Here is a 22,041-nt window from a genome sequence, read left to right on the forward strand (position 1 = left end):
ACTGTACCTTACAACATTTAAGGCTGTTGCAGAGTATTGTGTGATGCTGACCCATCCTCTACCTTTCTTATTTTGATTGCTCAGGAGTTTGCTGCGCTGACCAAGGAGCTGAACGCCTGCAGGGAGCAGCTGCTGGAGAAGGAGGAGGAGATCTCTGAGCTCAAAGCCGAGAGGAACAACACCAGGGTGAGGACTGACTGCATTGATGCACATCTATAATCATTTACTAAAGTGAACATTCTGCCACTAATTAATCTTGCCAAAGTTGTTAAATGTGCCACTGATTTAACGTGACAATCACGTTCATGTTCAGGTTCAGGTTCACAGTCTGAGGCATTCAGTAGCTTCTGGGCAAAGGCAGGAAGTTTATGATTATGCTTGTTGCTTCTATATCCAACCCTGTTTAATTTGCATTCAACAAGTTCTTCTTAAGTTTCACAACTTGCCCCAAATTCTCATGTCAGCTGCAAAAAACAACTGCACAATGCGATAGACAGTGTCCTGAGAAAGCTTAAGCTATCTAGTGGGTACGGTTTTAAGGCTGTGGAAGCACTGAAGCAAACATGTGCACTGTCTGTTTCCAATTCCCAGACATACCTCATTTGCTCACCACATTCTGCCTGAATATTTTTCCACTTACTTCACATGGATGGCTGCTCAACAGTAAAACTAAGTCCAAATGCCACTGATGCCCTGCAGTGTCCAGGTCAAAGAATTTGGGGGTGAAAAAACAACCAAAGACTTTAGCTTATCAGCCCGATTATGTGGAGCTGAAATCCTGCATCTTCAATAAGAAACATTTCCTTTTTTTAAAGCTGTAAGCACACTCTGCTGTTGACAGATAAGACTCTGTTTTCCATCCCACTGCTGATTAAGTGTGGATTTACAGTCCTGCACTATCTTTCAATGGATGGAGGCACAATATTTTAGCACAACAGCGACTGAGAAAAACAGATGGGGGGTACATGAGCTGCAAGAAACAGGCACAGACAAAAGTCATTTTCACTCTCTCACTTTATTATCACCTCAAATCTTCCACTGGGCAATTACCAAGCAAACTTTAATTAAGCTGGGTTTTGTCGCTGGTATGGTACAGTTTATAATTAAATCTCCAAAGGCAAGTGCAGGCAGTCAGTGGACTGGGGATCTGGCAACAAATGTGATGACAGTGGAAACTTTATTGGTTGTTTAAGATGCATTCAATTCATAGACTCGAGCCATGCAGAGACATGATCAGAGAGGAAAAAGGATGAAAATATTTACTGAACTGAAGGAGACTGATTGATTCAACTGTGGGCATTTTGTTGAGTGTGCAGGAGTACATACAGTATGTAGACATGATGGCTACTGATGAGAGTCTAAGAGACAGTTATGTCAGGCAGACAAGAGAAGAGACGGCACTCAGTCTCCTACCAACTACAACGTAGGTCTGCATGGGGTCGTATTTCAACCCTGCATGCACATATTCCTACAGGATTTCCAACTGGTAACACCCACTCCTGCAGAGATTCTGATCACTTCCACCTGCTAAAATGTTTTTTATTGAAAATGTACCTGCCTCAACCTGCAGGAAATACCAGACACATACATTTTGCTTGTGCAATGGGAACAAAGAGGGGATAAAATATTATGCATTGTGTTGTTAGTAATGTGCAATAGACTTCATGTTACTGATTAGAATTGGATAAGTGACAATTTTAGCGCATGCATGGTTAAAGGAATAGTTTGATATTTTGGAAAATTTGCTTATTCGCTTAATTGATAAGAGTAACATGAGATGATCAATACCAGTCTTGTGCCTGTGCGATAACTATACAGCTACAGCCACCAGCCGCTTAGTCTGTCCATTCAGAATGTAGCTGGAGCCAGCAACTGGTTAGCTTATCTTAGCACAAAGACTGGAAACAGGGGGACAGCTAGCGTGACAGCCTTACAGACAGAGACTTTAAATTAGTACCAATCTGAGCAAGAAAGTGAATACCCAAAGTGTATTTCCCAAAGTGCCAAAGTATTTATTTAAACCTTTCATATTTTCATATATGAATTTTTATCCCACAATAATGCTGCTGAATTGCAGCTACAAGACCTACAAGTGATGCTTGGTATGACGGCTTCTATCACTGACACAAACCACAAATATATAGAATATATTAGATCAACGGTGTTAGTTGTCATTCACTTTACTTCAGTAACCTATCTGTGTTACTATGTAACACGCGTCATGCTCGCCTACCTGCTAATCAGGCACGCCCTCAAAAACAACAGAAGTGTGATGCTTCACTCTGTAGATAAAACGGAGCGTACAACACAAGGTGAAAAGAGGTGCTGCAGCACTGTGCAGTATGACAAAAATATGCTGTTTTTTTTTTTATTAAACTATGTAAACATATTGTGGTACAACCCCTAAATATAAATATGAACCTGAAAATGAGCATAATATGACCTCTTTAATCACTTTATTCTACATGTTTGGTTTATATACTGTATTTATTTTCAATTTTCTTGAATATAGTATTACTGTGTAGTGTTTCAGAAAGAACATTTGTTTAGCTTTGTTAAAAAATGCAGCCTTTTTTAGTTCACCAGGGATACCAACTGGGAACTTGGATTCACAACCAGTGGTTAACTCCAGAATACATTTTAATCCAGCTGCAGCTTGTTCGGCAAACTTCCAGCGGTCAATGTTTAGACCAGTGGAGCGAAGGTATGAAGCCAGGTTTTCAAAGAAAGAATGGGGAGATCATTTTGAATTTTACCCTCTAACCAGATCATTATCTCTGGGATATAATATTATGTCCTTGGAGATGTGAATCACCACGAAACAGTGTATCCATAATCCAGCACAAATAATGATATATATATGTAAGATATGATCCCAGTCCGTCTCCCAATCACATCTTGGTCCTTTACTCCAAGTTGTTTTTACTGGGTACCTACCTTTTTTCCCTGAAGTCAACCCCCAACTCTGCATCTCATCTTGTCTGTCCTTGTGAAGCTTTCTGTTGGCAGTTGACTTGACATGCCACCTAGAAACCTTTATTAGCATAATCCCGTTTGTGCACTGCTGGAAGTATTGCAATTAGTAGATTTGAATGACTTTTTTGCATCTTTCATACCTTTAGTCTGTAAATTATTGGTACGATAACATTTTCTCAATGCACACCTGTTACAATAGTTTAGATTGTGACTCTTAATAGCACAAATAAATTGAATTAACAATTTGTATCAAATCATCTAGATGATGATAATTATAACAATGGTAATTGAATGTTGATGATAAAAAGGTTGGCTGCGTGCCATACTAGCAGAGCAAGCTAGCAAACAAAATGTCTGCCGTCTGACTTGGATTACATTTGTAATTATGCTGATTTGTCTTTAAGTTCTACGAGCGAACCTGATGAAGTACACATGGGTGCATTGTTTATTCTTCCAGTGGCTGCAAATTTTTTTTTGTTAAGTGGATCTCAAGTTGAGTTTTGGTGTGTAGCAAACCCTTTCTAATTTGAGATTCTATCACATGATGCATACATTTTACCAGCACTTGACTCAGGAGGATGATTTCTACTTTTCAGCTTTAACAGTGATTTCTCATGTGTGTCTCTTCAGCTACTCCTGGAGCATCTGGAGTGCCTGGTGTCCAGACACGAGCGGTCACTTCGTATGACAGTGGTCAAGCGGCAGGCTCAGTCTCCCTCGGGAGTCTCTAGTGAAGTTGAGGTCCTCAAAGCACTCAAGTCCTTGTTTGAACACCATAAAGCCCTCGATGAGAAGGTAAGTCTGCCTCCATTTTGATTTTAAGGTTTCTGCCTAAGCCGCGTATAGAGTAGCATCAGGAATCCACGTGTCTGCTGTATCTTGATGTTATGTCATTTAGTTGTTTTACATTTGCAATTTGCTGTGTATTCCTGTTGTCATTTGTTGGTTTTTGCCCCAGCCACAGCATTTCTCCTTCCTCCTCACAGCCTGCTGATTTGTGACCTTAGCCCCCTGTGTGAAATCTCATCTGCCCCATAATCCATTCATCCTGTCCTCTAAAAGCCATCATTTATAAATAATGTTCAATGGCGTGCTGTTCAAGGGAATAAAAGCTATCTTGGGCAGCTGGGGGGCCATCCTGACTTGGACCATGGCTAACTTCAAATCCAGCATCAACCTCCTCTGAGATTTGGCACCGTAGCCACGGTGGTACACAGTCACCACGCGGTGCGAGTAATTTTTCCATCACACGCGACAATCCTAGAAGAAGACTAGTACGTTCTGAGTTCACAGAGGAAGAGAGGAGAGCAGGAAGAGAATCTCCTCCCAGCAACTTGTGCTTTAAAAGCAATAAAAGCATCATAATGTTGCTTTGAAGACAGAGCAAAGTGTCTTTGTAAGGCTACGGGAGGAAAAGAGGACTTTCTGTTGCAGCAGCAGGGCTTCTTTTCTGCTGTGTTAACCCTTGATATGTTAGACTGGGATTAAAAAAATAGTGCATTTCTCTGCCAGACTCTTTGCTATCATTCCAGCTCAGTGCGCATGTAAATAAGATGGTCCATTAGAGAGGAGATCAGCAGGCAGATCATGATACATGATTGTTTGTTTTGATTTTTAGGTAAGAGAGAGACTACGGGTGTCACTGGAGAGGGTTTCTGCCTTGGAGGAGGAGCTCACAGCAGCCAATCAGGAGGTAAGAGCAGCTATGTTTAAGATATTTAATTTTGTTATATATTTGAATCTTCTTAGTGCACTATTTGTGGTATTGTATCCTCAATGGTGATGAATGGATGGATGGATAACAAAATGAAGTGAAGTCCTCTATGCCAAGTAGTTGCTCACAGGTTATTTTTATTGTAAAATATAGCATTTCAATTTCTCATTTTTTTCCAGATTGTTATGGGGAATTTGGATTATCACAGTAACACCAAATAACATACATGCATAGTGTATACTATATGTCTATATATATGGAAATATATGAAAAATGGAAACATGCTGCATGAATAGGAATGCAATATAACCCAGATGTACATGGTAAGCTGTTTTATTTTTAGAATCAATGCTACAAATGCACAGTTCATATTTACTGATAAACAAAAGAAAGACATGTTTAAAAAATATATATCTAAGAAGAATCAAAGTTAAAAGTATGGAAACAACAATATGAAAAGTCTGCATACTAGATACTGTAGACATGTAATGTATGATGTAGGATGTAAACACATACCGTGATGCGACCTGAAATGTGTCCAGAGATGTGTCTTGAATTATGTAACTCAAACACCAAGAAACAACACGAGCACCTCTGCAGGCTTCACTCACCCTCGTCTTTACAGGGAATAACACAAAATAACATTGTGCACATGAGTGGATGATTCATAGCGCTGACAAAAGAGTGGCCACTTTTAGTATGGTGGCATAACTCCTTCTCAACCTCCTGTCTCAAGCAGGCACAAGTGCCAGAGCAACTCTTGCAGTGCAGATGGTCCTGTTCCAGCTGAGAAAAACCCTCAGGCTGACAGCAGACATGCCAGTCTGACACTCAGGCCTAGAATAAAAGTTGGTGAGGAGAGAAGAAGAAGGGAAAACGGAGTGAAAAGCAGAGGGGGAGAGGTTGGTGTGTGGAGTGGGTGGAAGGACAGACAGTGAGATCGGGTTGGAGAGAAGAGGAAATGCAAAAGAGCAAAGAGAGGCAGAAGACAGAAATAGAGATGGCAGGTGGGAAGAAGAAGCAATGTGTGTGGTGGTGTGTGTTAATAAGAGTGCAGGGGTGCAGGTGGTCAAAGCACATCTGACAAGGTGTGGAGGCAAGAGGGTGAAGGTGAGAAATTTGAGTAAGGCTTAACAGATAAACTAATGATGTGTTTGGATGGAACAGTAAGTAGATGGACGAGTTGCTTGTGTTCTAAACCACAATTGGACGGTGAAGGATCTGTTCAGAAAGGGAGCGAACGGGGGGCACTGAACAGTTAAAAAAAAAAATAATGCGACAATCTATTTTTTCATTTACAGCTTTGGGACAAAGTCCGCTTTTCAAACTGTAAAGTCTCTGACAAACATCTCAGTCGGGACGTAGCACTTTGAAGAATTTTCTCACACCACAGCGAGGCTAGGCTTGAAAGATCATACAGTACATCTGCGAGGCTGTCCCTCATAAATGGTTAACACTACTACACTTGTCAGTGCGGTGGACAGATGAGTGAGTGGACTTTGAGGCAGTGAAAGAGGCAGTTAAACTGGCTTTGCCGATTAAAAATGTCCACACCTCAGAGGCTCCAGGGAAGCAGGCAGAGCCAAGTGCCAGCAAACTAGTAATTGATTTTTGATGGAGGTCTGGTATGAGTCCCTTCTCCCTGCAGGGGTTTAGACAACACAGCCCTACCTGATGAAATCATCGGCCGTTGACCTGAAGCAGTCACAGGTGTTTAAGTGGCCACACACTGATTGCTGCTGCTGATTGCAATTTGCTGTTATTGAACAAACTGAAACAGTGGGAATCTGAGGATACACATTTGTTGTTTTTTGACAACAATCAACACTGTGACACATTTTGAAAAAACTTCAATATCGAAGTGCAAGGGGTATCTCAGCAACAGCAAATTTGCACCCTTAGTCTTATCACAGTTTTAACAAAACAGATACAAAATTATACCTAATAAATCAACAATAATAATAATAGAACAAAAAATAGAATATTAGAAAAAGATTATCTTAAATAAACAATCCAATCAAACAAATATATAATATAATAAACTACTTGGAGTGACTTTAAAAATCTTAGCAGACTTAATAATAAATAAAAAAAAAAATTTTAATTACAGATTGCAGTGCAGATACGATTTCCATAGGTAGAAGTTACCTACAATAAACCTTTATGCCATCAAGTATATTATTAAGCCCTTCAGAAAAAAAAACAACTGTTATTGTGTTATTTATTAAGAGTTTAATGCTCAAAAACTCAGTTTGATTGACAGTGGTATGTCAACATGAGCAAACAACTGTCATCAGATTATTTTCAAATGCCGCTTTATCCTGATTGGTGCACAAAAGTCTGTGACATCACCGTTTTTCTAAATAAGTCCCGGCCAATTCAAACTAGTGAGAGGAACACGGCAGAACAGCAAATCCAGAAATATCTCATGTGGAAAGTGATTGTTAGGCTTTTAAAACAAAAATGTTCACCTTAATACAAGTGTATCTTTTGCTTTCAGGATTTGTGTACGTGTGTATATAATGTGTATGTACTGTATGTGTGTTCACATGCATTTGCTCCAAAGCTTGTGACTGATTGTAATTTAAGCGCATTGCACCAGAGACTTGCATGCCCCCAGCTCTCACCTTGACAAAATCAATCTTTTATACTCTAAGAAACCCCCCCAACCCTCTCTTCACTCCTCCTCACATTTGTCCAATCTCTCCTTGAATACATTACCTCAGACAGTCCTCTCAATCCAACACAGAAGTGCTAAAGAAAGATAAGGAAATGGTGATGCTGTGCAGTGGAAAAGCCCACCTCGTGCTTCTTGTCCCCTCCCTTTCCGTCAGATGTCTGCCTCTGATGAGTGGTAGATCAACAACATCAAAAAGAAATAATAGGCGCCATGTTCATTTTGCATCTGGCAAACTAGTCCTTTCTGTAATTTCCGAGCTGGAGAAGCATCTGTAGCAGTCCATCATTTGTTGATTTGTTGTGCCTGTATGTCAGGGATGGTGTTAGTGTTTGATCTCTGAGCTGGAGAAATTAGAAACAGTCTCAGAATAATGGTTTGGAAATATACGGAGGCATAATGATGCCCTCGTTAAAAATAATGAACAGAGACGTTCTGTAGTGAGTGAGCAACAGCATAGAAGAAGCCAAGCTTTTGCAGGTGAGTCTGATGGTGCAGAATGAACATCCAAGCTTAATGTAAAGTAAACTTTACAAGGATGGATTATACTGCCCTTACTCCCCACTTTAAAGAAGTTCTGACATGAACTGACTCTCACTTTGATGTTAGTGATTGCAGGTTAGGATCAAGTCACTTGAGAGCACTGTTTGTTTTATTAACAGTCATGACACTGATGGTCCTGCGGCTCCCTTCACTTTTTCATTCACAGCAAATATCTGGTGTTGAAAGAGTAGCAATTTTCTTTCTTTGTACAGAAGAGCATATTATCAAGCAACAACAACAAAGATGGTCTCCCAGGCATTGTATTATCAATTAATTTTGATGCAAACAGTGTGAATAAAGGTGAAAGTACTTTTTTGTCACATACACATTGCAAAATTCATTCTCTGCATTTAACCCATCCCTGTAGGGAGCAGTGAGCAGCCACTGTACAGCGCCTGGGGACCAACTCCAGATTGAATGCAGTGTCTGGTGAAACAGCACTGACTGGAGAACCAACCTAACATGTTTTTGATGGTGGGAGAAACCCACACAGACACGGGGAGAACATGTAAACTTTTACACAAACTTTTAAACTTTTAGAAAGGCCAGGATGACCAGGGTTCAAACTCAGGACCTTCTTGTTATGAGGTCACAGTGCTATCCCCTAGGCCACCATGCTAATAAAACTTTAGATTATATTGTGATGCATCTAATAACAGATGCTAGTTGAGGTTGAGGTTATTATCTAAAATTAAACCTGTTTTATCTTTTGATCTTTTTGAGCATGTGATTCATGCTTTTATCTCGACCTGTTCCGACTACTGTAATGCACTTTACATCGGTGTGAACCAAACCTCCCTCTCACGCCTGCAGTTAGTCCAGAATGCAGCTGCTCGTCTTTTAACAGGAACCCTGAAATACAAACACATTACCTCACATTGGCCTCACTCCACTGGCTCCCTGTACATTTTAGAATACATTTTAAGATTTTAATGTTTTTTTTTAAGTCACTTAATTGGTTGGCACCTCAGTACATCTCTGAGCTCCTGCACACTTACACCCCGCCAAGGTCACTGAGGTCTGCTGATCAGCTCGTCTGAACGTGCCCAGGACCAGGCTGAAGACCAGGGGCGATCGATCTTTTTCAGCAGTTGCCTCCAAACTGTGGAATGACCACCTCACATTAAAGTGGAGCCCAACCTCCACACCTTTAAATCTCATTTAAAAACAAATTTTTATTCCCTGGCTTTTAATTCACCATTGCTGTTCTTCATTGTATCATGAGCATTTTCATCTCTGTAAAGCACTTTGGTAACCTTGTTGTTTTTTAAATTGTGCTATATAAATAAAGTGGATTGGACTGGATTGGATTGAACAAAAAATAACTAACATTATCAATAGAATGTGAACAAGGAACAGTTCTGACATTATGTCAAAGACATTTATGTATTGTGTTGCAGAGATCTTATGAAGGTCTTATGAAGTTAGCATGTTAATCAGCTAACCCCGCCCCCTGCTGTGTTGTAATAATACTTGTGCCTCAAGAGGTGAGTGTCCAAAATTATTTCAGGGTTTACAGACTTGCATCAACTTTGACCTATCTTACTTACAGTATTTGTGTGTACACAGTTTTCCTGTGCGAGGAGGAATTGGTAAAAATTCCAACTGAAGTGCTTTAGATAATTTGGCTAAACTGCTGGCCTCTTAACTACATAGCTGATGGTCTGACTGCTCATAGTTCTTGTTTTAAGGAATCTCAGCAATTACTTTGGTGAATACAGTCTTATTATAATCAGTAGAAATGATGGCCAAAAGTATGAAAATAAAACCTAAGTTGCAATTAACTTGAGTTGAACCTGGGTCAAGGGTGGACAAAAAAGGGGTGGCCACGTATGAGTTGTGACTTCATAGTTTGTTTTCTCTCAAAAAAAGACAAAATAAACTGAAAACTAACCAAAAGGGTGTATGCTAGGGAAAAGAGAGAGAGAGAGACTGCTGCCAGCTTGTATAGAGTAGTCAGGCAGACAGTCCAGGTGATCTGAATCTTCCTGATTACCCAACTCCACCTTTGAGGTCCCTGCAGAGAGAGGCTTGGCCAGCCTGTAGTGGGGTTCACACTAAAGCTGCATGGTTTACCAAATTACTACAGTGTTTTTCAAGCTGCACTGAAGGAATCACTTTTAGGAGGAGTTCTGTTTCACAAAAAGTTGACATTTTTAATGGTGTGGATGCTTCAAATTATCTTAATCCCACAAGTTTTAGATTCTGGAACGTCTTGTTTTGGCAAGTACAAGAGGCACCACTAAGTCTCAGGGGTTTCGAACTGTTTATGAGAGACAAGTAGCAGCAACAAATACACAGAATACTTTTCTCTTCCCCTTCGTGAGGAGAGTGATAATCACATGGTGTCTGTAAAGGAAGAACCTAATTATTGTTGTCGGTCACCCCTCTGACAGGATTATGACTTTAGGACTGTTGGTGGTGAAAGGCGACACGAGGTCCGCAGAACATGTTAATTATGGTGATTGTATAAGTGCTTCCAGCTTCATGTTGGTTGAAGCCTTGTTCCATAAATTCCTGCAGAGAGGGACATACAGTAATTTACTGGTATTGCATAAGGGGGAAACCTCACTAGTTAACTGGGGGGCTGCAGTTATGCATGTATGCTGATGTGCTAATTTCATGTTCAGACACTGATATTTCAACAGGTTCTGCTTGTATTCACAGCCACATTGAAGGAAATACGATGATACTCTTGTTTTGATTTTAGCTTTCTTGACCTCCAACATGAACATATTCTATGTGTATGCAGGCATTCTGACATTGTGCCTATTTCAGCTCTAATCTGTGTGCGTGTTGCCATCCTGCAGATTGTGGCCTTACGGGAACAAAATGCCCACATTCAGAGAAAAGTTGCTTCTGGGGAGGGAGGAGAGGACATTCTGGAGGGCAGTGAAACTCAACAGAAGGTCCATAGCAAGGTGAGCTTCCTCAGGAATAAAAATGTAAAGTGTTTTTTTTAAACCTGTGGATGAACACACACGTTTTTGTTATAACCTTCTACTGGCTGAAAAAGTGGATACTGTTATCTTATCAATAATTGGGCACAACACTAGCACAATTTATTATGGCATCTTACAATCTGGACAGAGCTAATATAAGAAATACATTATTTAGGTACTGATTTCACAACTGTTTTGTATAAATTTTTTCTGGTTACATGACTAAATGCTGTTTCAAAACCTTTTCCACACTGGCAGTATTGCTGTAGAATTTCTGTAGAGACACTAAATTATTTGTCTTTTAAAGTCACCTCCAGTTGAGGAATGTATCGTAAAATAGGAATACAACTAGGGATGGGGATCGTTAATATTTATTTATGTTGATACCTTTTATTGAGTCTATATCGATACATCTATCGATATTTTACTATTATTTGGTGACGGTTATTTGGTAAGCCGAGACCCTACAGACATGAGGTAGGCCTGCACAGTATGTGGAAAATATTCAATGTGCGATAACATTGTTATATTTTGAGATGACATATGACTTGCGATAAATAAACAAATATTGAAGTGTGCATATTAGCTGACTGGTTGTTTTTTAAATAAAATATAGGATTAGAATTTAATATTTTAAATGCTGCAAGATTAATGTTTGGAACAGCAACGTCACTGTATAAACTCAATATCTGACTGAGTAACGTTTAGAAAGAATGAAGAACTCAAATCAGTAAGCATCTTCCTCCTCCTCTCTGCTGTTATTCACTGCCTGCAGGTAACATTACCTGGTTGAAGGAGGATGTTTGTCACAGCCAGCAGCTGAGTTTACAACAATGTGCCTAAGTGATGATTTTCAGATTTTGAGAGAGTTTGGAACCAGGTCCTTTTTAGAACCGGGTATCAATCCCCATCCCTAAATACAACAAAAGTTCTTAAGTTCTTGAGACAATAATTCTTGAAATATTACAATATATGTAACTGATATTAAATAGGGTGTGGGTAATTTTTTAAGTGAAGAGGACATGATCTCTGTAAGTGTGGATGCAGCTTAGGTTTTATATGGTCCAAATATTTACACAATATTAAACATGTACCTGTCGTTAAAACATAGATCTGGGCTGTCATACAGTATATCATCTACAATGTCAAAATCACTCAGTAATTTTTGTCTAGCCCACTGATTCAGTGGTTTGTGGAATTACGCAGATAATTCCCACACATTTAGATCAATTTAGTTGTCAGTATAACACTTTAAAAAATAACAAATGTCATTAAAAGGTTTTGATCATACCTTTAGCTCTGCTGGTGTTCTGAAGGTGACCCAAAGTCAGGGGAGAGCTCTTGCTGTGACCTCAGCCTCTTCCATTATGCAGGAACACACGTGTACGTGCATACTGGGAGATCTGAGATCCAGATGCATCTCCAGAGAGCTGAATACAAATTTCCCTCTGATTATTAATTTAAAGACAGTGGTGTAACTGCATCCACATTCACTAGATTATACAGAACAGACACTGCATCAGAAACCAAAACAACCCCGAATCCCAAAGCAGACTTCCTTTTTACATGCAGGCAGCTGCATCTACATCTTACAGAGGATACCTGGGTAGATCAATGGAGATGCTATTACTTGGCTGGTATGGTGGAGGGGTGGGGGTTGGGGGAGGTATGGCGGGAGTAAAAAGAACAGTGTGCTGTGCAGAGGGATGGGCTAATGAGAAGACTGTTATCAGCTGCCCTGTTTTAGGATAAAAGGAGTGAATATGAATTTTTACTTGTGTGTATGTTTGCAAAAGAAATTGCATGTGTGCGTGTGTTTACTGTTAAAATGTGGTTAGGTGAGAGTGAGGGCTAGTTATTCCGTGTCGCTGCAGCCACAGGGACGGACAGACGTGTTATGGGGTGTACGACAACCCTGATCTGCAGGACGCATTTCTGCTTCGAAACACAATCCTCACCGCCTGATTCGCACATGCCCCTTGGTTATCATTAATGTGACAGGTGGAAAGAGGTCAGTGAGAGGGGAAGGAGGAGTCAAGAGTGAGAGAGGACTGAAAAAAGTGCAGCTCTTGAATTGCATATTGACCCATCATGCTCTCAAACCTGAGACCTGCATCTGCCTGATAACCAGCTAATGCAGTCTGACCGATGAGGCCTGTTGCTTCAACATTTGAATTTTTCATTCTGTAAACATTCAGCACTGAACAGGTGCTAGATTAGTTTCATTGCTCATCCCTCCTTGAACAGATTTACTAACACACTCTAGACTCGGCTTACCTTTTTTTTTTTTTTTTTTTTTTTTTTTTACTTTATTAAACAATAACTGACAGATAAATGAAACATTTTAGGTAGGACAGCAAGCAACTTTTCTCCAATCTTTGAATCAAGCTTAATTTACTCCAGAATGGGGAAAAACCGAAAAATGCAAGATCATTGAAAGATCATTGTTATTAACATTATTGTGTTATACTGTATATTTGTAGTGGTTTAAGTTAAACTGAGTACAAACATGCTATGTTAGGATATGGTATGGTTTTTATCTATTCATTAGAAGTCTAAATGAAATGACATGAAAAAGGCATTAGTCTCAAAATTATATGCAAATGCTTGGTTCAACAGAATAACACAGAAAATGAAGAATTTATTTATTACATAAAATTAGTAATACTATAGCTGTCAAATAAATCCCCCTGAGATTTCTGCCTCCTGTGCATTGTCCTACACCTTTGATTATTTACGCTCCAGCATGTACTGTACAAAATGGTATTGTATTGCCTGCCTTAAATTGTGTGATGTGACGTTTTGCTTATTTTACACATTAGTCCTAATTTTCCAAATGTGAAATGAGCACAATAATGGGAGCCACAGTTGCGTAATATATTATCTGTGGGACTGTTGAGACATTTTGCAATAAAGAAGAGCTAAATCCTTAAAGTTGGTCCTTTTTTTATGAGAACAGTTCAGTGCGTATTAAAATCAGTGGTGTGATTAAGTGGGCCTTGTTCCCTACTCGGGTGAATCATTGATCACAGGCAGCAGGCAGAGAGGCCCAGTTAGGTTTGTCCTCACAGATGGATGGCCCAGGACAGGCAGCTGGGCCTGATACAGCACAGATACAGAGAGAAACGGAGGATAAAGAGATCACTTTTCCTCAATCTTCACTTCCACCTGCTTTACAGTAATTACATACATAATGACACAGCTTTGTTATTTAAAAGCTGCAGTCAGTGCTGTCAGGTTGTTTTGTGATACGTTATTCTAAACCTCTATGAAAGTTGGATTTCCCTGCCATCCCCCTCATTAATCTACCTCATGCAGAGACCTGTGGAGCTGCACACGGTGAGAATTCAGCAAAACCTAATCATATTACTAATGTAAGTGTCAAAGCAATTTTTCCAATGGAGTCTGGAGTGATTCTTAGTCACCCAGTTATTGTCACCATCCAAAATCAAAGCAGGAGAAGAGCCAAAACCAGCTCCTGAACTTGGATTTATTTATTAGAGTGCTAATGTGTGTAACTCTCAAAAGATGAAATGTTTTTTGAAGTGGGAGCGAGACTGATTTATCAAGCTCCACTTTAATACACCACAGGAAGCCAGGGCATGACAGGAAATCAGAAAAGTGTTTTTCATCTGGCTCATTTTAAGTCTTGCTAATGTTTCTATCATTGGATGTTTCCAATGACTCTGACATTCAGTCCCCCTGGAGTTAAAACACTTCTTTTAAAGAGAAATCTGTAAAAGAAAGTGTTGGTTAATGGCACATTTGAAGCCATTATATAGTTGCTTTGATGTATTCAGTGTAAATGCTCTAAACCAAATGGTGCCCTGTTTAAGACACTAAACAACAACAACCAAGATGATCAAGTAGCAGTTCAAGATGTATGAATCCACTAATTTTGGATGACCAAACAAACCAGCATTCTGTAGCTGTATTTCTGAGATTTTGCATTCTCCGGATAACCCTCTTTGTCCTTTTATTTATTATATGAATAGTTTTATTTTGGGAAATACATTAATTCACTTTTTTAGGATTGATAGATTTTGAAGATTGATACATTTTCATGTCTGTATGGAAAAAAATATTAAGCTACCTCCAGCAGATGGTTAGCTTAGCATAAAGACTGGAAACAGGCAAAACAGCTAGCCTGGCTCTGTCCAAAGGTAACGAAATATACCTGCCAGCACCTCTAAAGCTTTAAAATGAACACGTTCTATCTAATGCGTTTAATCCCTACGAAAACTGACAGGAATTCAGGAAATAGTCTAGCACATAACCACTACTTTACACTTTAGTTCTTGTACTGATTAAAACGAGATATGTGTTAAAGAACTTCAGAGGTGCTGGTAAGTGGATTTTGTAACATTTGGACAGAACCAGGCTAGCTGTTTGGTCCCATTTCCAGTGTTTATAAAAATTTAAGCTAACCACTCACTGTAGCTTCATATTTTTCATACAGACCTAATTTCTGTATAAGCAGTTGCTAATTTCCAGATGAATTTCCTTGATAGAACTGCTAGCAGCATCCCTAGATAAAGAATAATTGTGTTCCATTGCTTTCCTCTATTTCCTTTAAGAAGAGACGTAACGTTGTCAAATGTTGTCAAACTGAAGCTAAAGTTCCTATCCCTTTTTTACTCATCTCTCTTAACCCAGCGTCTGTCCAACGGCTCTCTGGAGTCGGCCCATGAGGCGAGCCAGGTGGTGGAGCTGCAGGACCTGCTGGAGAAGCAGAACTACGAGCTGGCCCAGATGAAGGAGCGCATGTCCTCCCTCTCCTCCCGGGTCTCCGAGGTGGAGCAGGAGCTGGAGACCGCCCGCAAGGACCTCATCAAGTCAGAGGAGATGAACAACAAGTACCAGAGGGACATCAAAGAGGTTAGACCACAGACGCGCGCGCACACACTTACTCTTTCACACTCTCTGGGGACAGGGAGAAGCATGCACACACATTTGCAAGAGAGACATCAAAGAAGGCTAGCAGTGGCTTAAAAAGCTTTTATTAGCATGTGCTGTCACACTCTCCCTCCCGATTATGACTATCTGTCATACACACAAACACATTGTGCACACACAATTCGAGGCACAACGCTTCATTAAAGTACAAAAAATTAAAAAGCCTAACATATCTCTCTCAACCAATCGCAAACAAGCAAGTGCATCCTAAAAATATGCTTTCAACATTCGAACAGACAGACCACAGTAGACTATATAAACTCTTCACAAGGACACACTAACATGTAACATAAAAAAAACTATGAACCTTGTTCTTAAACACTTTTTCAAACTGGAGTGTTGACATGTAAAGTGCTAAACCAGCCAATTAAATACCACTTTCCTGTGTCAAAAATTGGCAAATCATTAAGCCCATTCAGTATACATCTGTGAGGTGAATGCCATTGAAGTTGACTGGATATGAATATAAGTTGATCCCCCTATAGCCCTCAACTGAAATTGCTATTGATTGTTAACGATGCAAGCAGAGGCGGTGATTGTGGCCTGGCAAACATGGCCTTATCGGTCCAACCCTGTGTTACTATCCTCCCCTGAGAGCCTGAGCTTATTCAGCTCTCCCAATGAATGCAATTTTTTTGTGATTTTAAACCACATGTGCGCTTGCATAGGTTTTTTGGCCACAGCAATTCTCAATGCAGGAAATTAACTCTCAGAGCTTCACAGATAATGTTGCCGCCATAAAGAGGAACCTATTTTCATGGCAGCAGTGTGAGAAACAAGGTCGCAGCCACGCGTTTGTACTTCATGAAACTTTGTCTTATTGGCATTTGACTAGTTTCTCCTGTAGATTATACTGTGGTCATTTCACATGTGGAGCTACTCTAATGACAAGTTTTAATTACTCAGCTTGCAGCTCTGCTTTGTGTTTACATTTCAGTTTCAGTAACTGCTTGAGGACTTGTAGACATGCTGTAATTCTAGCTTTGATAATGATTACAGAAGATTTTGCACTAATGACATGCATCTGCCTTATACTCATATTTCAGTACGCACTGTGATAAGAACATTTTGTGCAGTTGTTTTAGAAATTTCTGCATTAATTACAATTTGTTTATTCAGGTTTTGAAATAAAATTATGGAGCAGCCGCAACATGCTTTTTGCCACTTCAGAATTCTCCGTAATAATCAGAGAAGGAGAAATTTCCCAAAAAGCTTTAAGAATGCTCTCATCTCTATTGTCGTATTCTGTTATTCTCTGATTGCACTGACTATTTGTGTGGCTGCACGCAGGCCATGTGTCAGAAAGAAGACATGGAGGAACGGATCGTAACATTGGAAAAACGCTACCTGAGCGCCCAACGAGAGTCCACCTCGGTGCATGACATCAATGACAAACTGGAGAACGAGTTGGCTAATAAGGAGGCGTTCCTCAGACAGGTCTGTATAATCCAAGGAGTGTTTGTGAGGGTCAAGTGACTGATCTTTAATCTTGAGGGATTATCAGATTATGGTGTTCAGTTCTGTTTGCTTTACTTTCCTGATCATTTTTGTCAAATTGAGTTGTGGGTCTGTAGATCCAGGTGGAAATGGACCATTCCTAACTGAAATCCCTGACATTTTGTCAACTGGATTCAGAAAAGAATTAAACATGCCTGCAGCTGGATGTGTAAGATAGATAGTTCCTGTCAGTTAACAGAGCCCTTAGAGCTGATCCACAGAGGTTTGACTATGAGAAACCCTCTTGACATTGTGTCAGATAATGTCAGAGGAAATTACTTCTGGGGAAGGCATTTTGATGGCATTAATTGGATGTTTACTTTGAGCACATGCACATGGCTCAACGTCATCCTCATAACCGTACTGCTGTACAATATGATGCTATAATGATGTTACAGATTTATTCTCCTTTTGATGATTCTGTGATTCATTGCAGCCAATTAGATAAATTGCCTGGCCATAGAAGTTTGAGTGACATTTACATGAGTACCAGCTGAGCTCTGGAAGGACTGACACAATGTCACACTAATATTAGTAAGTATGGGCGCGCACAGACACCATGAGACACACAAGCACCTCTTGGCTTTGAGTTGCTAAGACATCAAGCAGTGACTCAATAGTTTGACATTTTGGGGAAAAAACGCTTATTTGCTGTCTTGCGGAGAGTTACAGAATCAATATCACCCTTGTATGTGTCCATTAAAAATGAGGCTACAGCTGGCAACTGTTAGCTTAGCATATCACACAGACCCAAAACAGGGGGAAAACACCTAGCCTGGCTGGGTTCATAGGTTATAAAATCTGCCTACCAGCACCTCTAAAGCTCTTTAATTAACACAATATTTCTTATTTATTTGACCCTTCCAAAACTACAATTCTCCATTTTACTGCTGGGAGCAATAACCATCCAGAGTCTGGTTGTCAGGAAAGAAAAAGGACTGAGCCAGGCAAGCTGTTTTCAGTTTTTATGCTAACCTAAGCTAACCGGCTGCTGGCTCTAGCTACATATTTACCGTACAGACATGAGTGATACCAATCTTGTCATCAAAACCTTTGGCAAGAATGCTTATATGAATACTATTTGAACACCATTTATTTTCACCTTTTGGCTTGTACACCAGTCATCCGCACCTTGTCAAGTTGAATACAAGACCACTCTAGAAAATAAATGCATCGAGAACATACAAAAATAACAGCTAAATCCTTTGGGTTTAAGCTCCTGCTACCACACACAAACACACTTCCTCACTGGCTGCGTAATGAGTTTACTTGTGCCAGAAACTGAACCCCAGGATCTGGCGGCTGATGTTTGAAGATGAGTTGTTCAGGGGATGTAGGCTTGGCCATCGGCACAGAGAGATGAAGGGATGAGAAGATATGGCGAGCAAAAAGGCTAAAAAGATGCATGAAAGGGCACCTAGGGAGGATATCGCAAACAAAAACGCACTGTCATGCATCCCCAGTGTAATCTCAAGACACCAATGGGATGGTGATAAGGGTAAAGACAGAAAATATCACTGACACACACAACACAACAAAGCTCTGGCCACTCTTGTCTAATTATTGCATATTGAGCTGCCAAGCCCGATGCTTTGGGGAGCAGAGCATCTGTCGCTGATGGCAAAGGCTGCCAAGCAGCCCTAAAAAAAGAGTTGTAAAACTGATCAGAGCCCTGAGCTAGGCAGGGAGAAAATTCTTAACACGCAACAGGGAAATGCTTGATACTTGGTGGCAACTTCACTGAATGCTGGGTTTGATTTCCATCTTTATAATAGCAAGTACTGTATCTGAATGCCTAATCAGGGCAATTACCGTTTCTGCTGAGTAAAAGTTGCCACTGTCACTCTTGGCAAGTGCAGAGCTGCTGCTATTCTGACTCTGTTATGATGCTATTTTGAAGAAGGATTTAGGCGCATTGCCAGAGCCTTCAGTAGCCAGCCCTCCTACTAAAAACGGATATCTGTGATTTCTATTTTCTACCAGGCGAAGATGCTCTGCCGACATTCACAGGGAAAAGAAGGAAGAGATTCACATTCACAGAAGTTTTTTTTACATTATATGCCAGGATGAAGGGGGACACAGCAAAATACTGTAAAAACTATCCGTAATTTATGTCAACTGCACAGAAAAGCAGGCCTTTACTTGAAACGGGCTATTAGAGAAAGGCCTATTTCTAATTTCACTTACTAACATATGATTAAAAAGTACTAGTAGCAAGTAAAAGACCCCTCTTTTTTCTTTTTATTTATTCACTCCAGTTATTTTTGGCTGTTGCTGTTATTGCACTCCCACCATGTTTACACGTTACTGAAAATTCAGGATAATGTATATTTTACTTATTCCATCAGTACGACTTGTTTTGTTTTTCTCTTTTCTCTCACTATTCTCACTCTTTGGAGTCAATTTGGAGACAATAAAATGTTGCATTTCCTGCAAATGTTTCACATCAAAAGAATCTCATTGGCTCAAAGTATATTTATATTATATAATGAATATATATACCAATAATGCATAGTATTGAATTGGGATGCAGCTATAAAAAAAAAATTAATAGTTTATCTATTACACTTTTAATATGAAGCATCTGTGGGAAGTTTTGAGTTTGACTGAGAATAGCTTAACCCTGAGCTAAATAATGGCACTGCTGTAAGCCTGCCATTATCATTGTATTTAAGAAATTAATTGGAGAATTTATATTCTGTAATATCTCGTAAATCTGCCTGTTGATGTCACTGATGTTTGTGTTTACAGATGGAGGAGAAGAACAGGCAGCTACAGGAGAGGCTGGAGCTTGCAGAGCAGAAGCTCCAGCAGACCATGAGGAAGGCTGAGACGCTGCCGGAAGTAGAGGCTGAACTGGCCCAGAGGATAGCAGCCCTCACCAAGGTAGGAACACACACACAAACATACACATACATATATATTTACACACATACTGTTGACACATTCCCACAGATGCCCTCGTCTCTAGATTTTTCTATAGCTATGTGTAAGTGTGCACGTGGTGTCATGTCATGACGTTTCAACATGTCCCTCTCCTCTTCCTCGGCCACATAGTCTGACTCCAGCTCCTCTTCCTCCCCTGATGATTATCACTTTGTTATGGAAGCTAAACTCCAAGACATGAACTCCATTCTTAGGAAGGTAGTCCCACAGGGCATCACAGCTACTGCCAACTCCTGTAGAGAGCCGATTTCATTCATTTATCTTATTAGTGTTTTGTGGCGAGCGTGTTTACTGGGATTCTGCTCTGGCTGTTCTACCACCATGGGACAGCTGCATGGCACTTCTGGCTGGAGCTCATACTTGGCAGTGCTGGAGGAGCTCTTTTCCTCTTTCATTCTGTCCTTTGGTGGCCTCGTTCTCCATCTTTCTCCTTGTCACTCTTTGTTTCAACCAGCTCTCTTTGCAGTTATGCTTTAAAACAGATATCCATTTAAAATAGATATCCATCTTTGAGTTTGGGATAGAGGCTTTGGCTTGTGTCGTCGCCACTGCTTTTCTTTGTTGCCCTTCAGGCTGTCAAACCGATCGTCAGCAGATCATCGTGCCCTCTTTTGTCCTGTCTATGCTGTGATCCATCTGTAGGCGGAAGAGCGTCACGGGAGCATTGAGGAGCGAATGAGGCACTTGGAATGCCAGCTGGAGGAGAAGAACCAGGAGCTGCTACGGGTGAGTCACAGCGGAGGCGTTGTGCCAGGCAGTGTTAACCAGGCAGCCACTCCTGCATGATCATGACAGCTTGAGGCAACTGTGACTGATGACACATTGTCTGATTTATCACCAATGACACTTGACCACATCAGTGTTTCACACACTCCTCTGATCGAATGGTTTGTAAAATGCCCACAAATTAGGCAATAGTGTACTACTTATTTTAGATCACATGAGCATCTTTAAAGTCACATTTTATAGTATCATCTCAAAATGCTAAATACCCAGTTTGAGAGAAAGAAAAACTCTTTGAAATAGGGCTTTAACGGTTTGTGCACTCGTTCCAAAGGTCAGGTAATGGTCCAGTGCATGCAGCCGCACGACTGAACCAGAGTTCACAAAGCGAGTTCCGCATATTAGTACAATATGCTGATTGGCAATCATTTGTTCAGACCTAAGCTCATCACAAGCCAGTTTACAGAACAGTTATTCAGACAGCAGACCAGACATTTACAAGTACAACAAATATTATATAGAGTTCAAATGATGGCCCTTACAGCCATATTTTTATAGGTACCCACATATATTGGCAGAAGTCAAGAGCATTATTACCAGGAGAGATGAGATGATAAAATCAAGACTTTGGATTTGGACACACTGGAATAAACAGTACATTATTCAAAATAGATAAACATAATTCAGGCAGTTGTGACTACTGTGGGCAAGAAGAAACAGTAGAGCTAATGGCAGTAATCATTGACTTCATGCGCGCTGCCATAGACTGTATATAAGAAGTGGACTAGGGCTGGACCCAATATTCGACCGTTGGGGTCACATTCAATTTTCAATTATGAGATTTGATTATTAAGGGTTTTTTTCGCGCCGGACCTCCGCCAACAGCAGTGAACGTAACACTCCTTTTCACATCAAAGGGAAAACGAAATTAAGCTTCGATCATTTGCTCTTAATTACTTTCGAAGTGTCGAAGCTCAAAAAATGACATTCGGGCCAGCCCTAAAGTGGACGTAGTCATTGTGACGTCACCCGTTGGTTTGTGGACAGCCGTTTTGAAGCCTCGAGTT

General features: G+C 40.3%; 2 protein-coding genes across 8 annotated transcripts in view; both read left to right on the top strand.

Annotated features, from left to right (window-relative positions):
• The window catches only part of LOC119918540 (liprin-alpha-2-like), a 126,500-nt gene extending 126,281 nt beyond the window's left edge, over positions 1-219 (top strand). Inside the window, exon 3 of the mRNA XM_038739317.1 lies at positions 85-219. Within this exon, the coding sequence (XP_038595245.1) occupies positions 85-219 (135 nt within the window). The remainder of the gene's footprint in view (positions 1-84) is intronic.
• The window catches only part of ppfia2 (PTPRF interacting protein alpha 2), a 52,333-nt gene continuing 30,379 nt past the window's right edge, over positions 88-22,041 (top strand). For 5 of the 7 annotated variants that reach the window (XM_038738537.1, XM_038738538.1, XM_038738539.1 and 2 more), the window contains exons 1-8: positions 88-186; positions 3,607-3,771; positions 4,595-4,669; positions 10,721-10,831; positions 15,509-15,730; positions 17,099-17,245; positions 20,057-20,191; positions 20,894-20,977. In XM_038738537.1, coding sequence (XP_038594465.1) covers positions 3,661-3,771; positions 4,595-4,669; positions 10,721-10,831; positions 15,509-15,730; positions 17,099-17,245; positions 20,057-20,191; positions 20,894-20,977 — 885 coding nt within the window. In that variant the 5' untranslated portion in view covers positions 88-186; positions 3,607-3,660. Of the gene's footprint in view, positions 187-3,606; positions 3,772-4,594; positions 4,670-9,972; positions 10,372-10,720; positions 10,832-15,508; positions 15,731-17,098; positions 17,246-20,056; positions 20,192-20,893; positions 20,978-22,041 lie in introns of those variants that run through there. The other 2 variants (XM_038738542.1, XM_038738541.1) reach the window with 2 other exon arrangements.

The sequence above is a fragment of the Micropterus salmoides genome, unplaced genomic scaffold, assembly GCF_014851395.1.
Source record: "Micropterus salmoides isolate LMB-PRFRI ecotype aquatic unplaced genomic scaffold, ASM1485139v1 Ms_hic_scaffold_23, whole genome shotgun sequence".
In the NCBI taxonomy this organism is placed as follows: domain Eukaryota; kingdom Metazoa; phylum Chordata; class Actinopteri; order Centrarchiformes; family Centrarchidae; genus Micropterus; species Micropterus salmoides.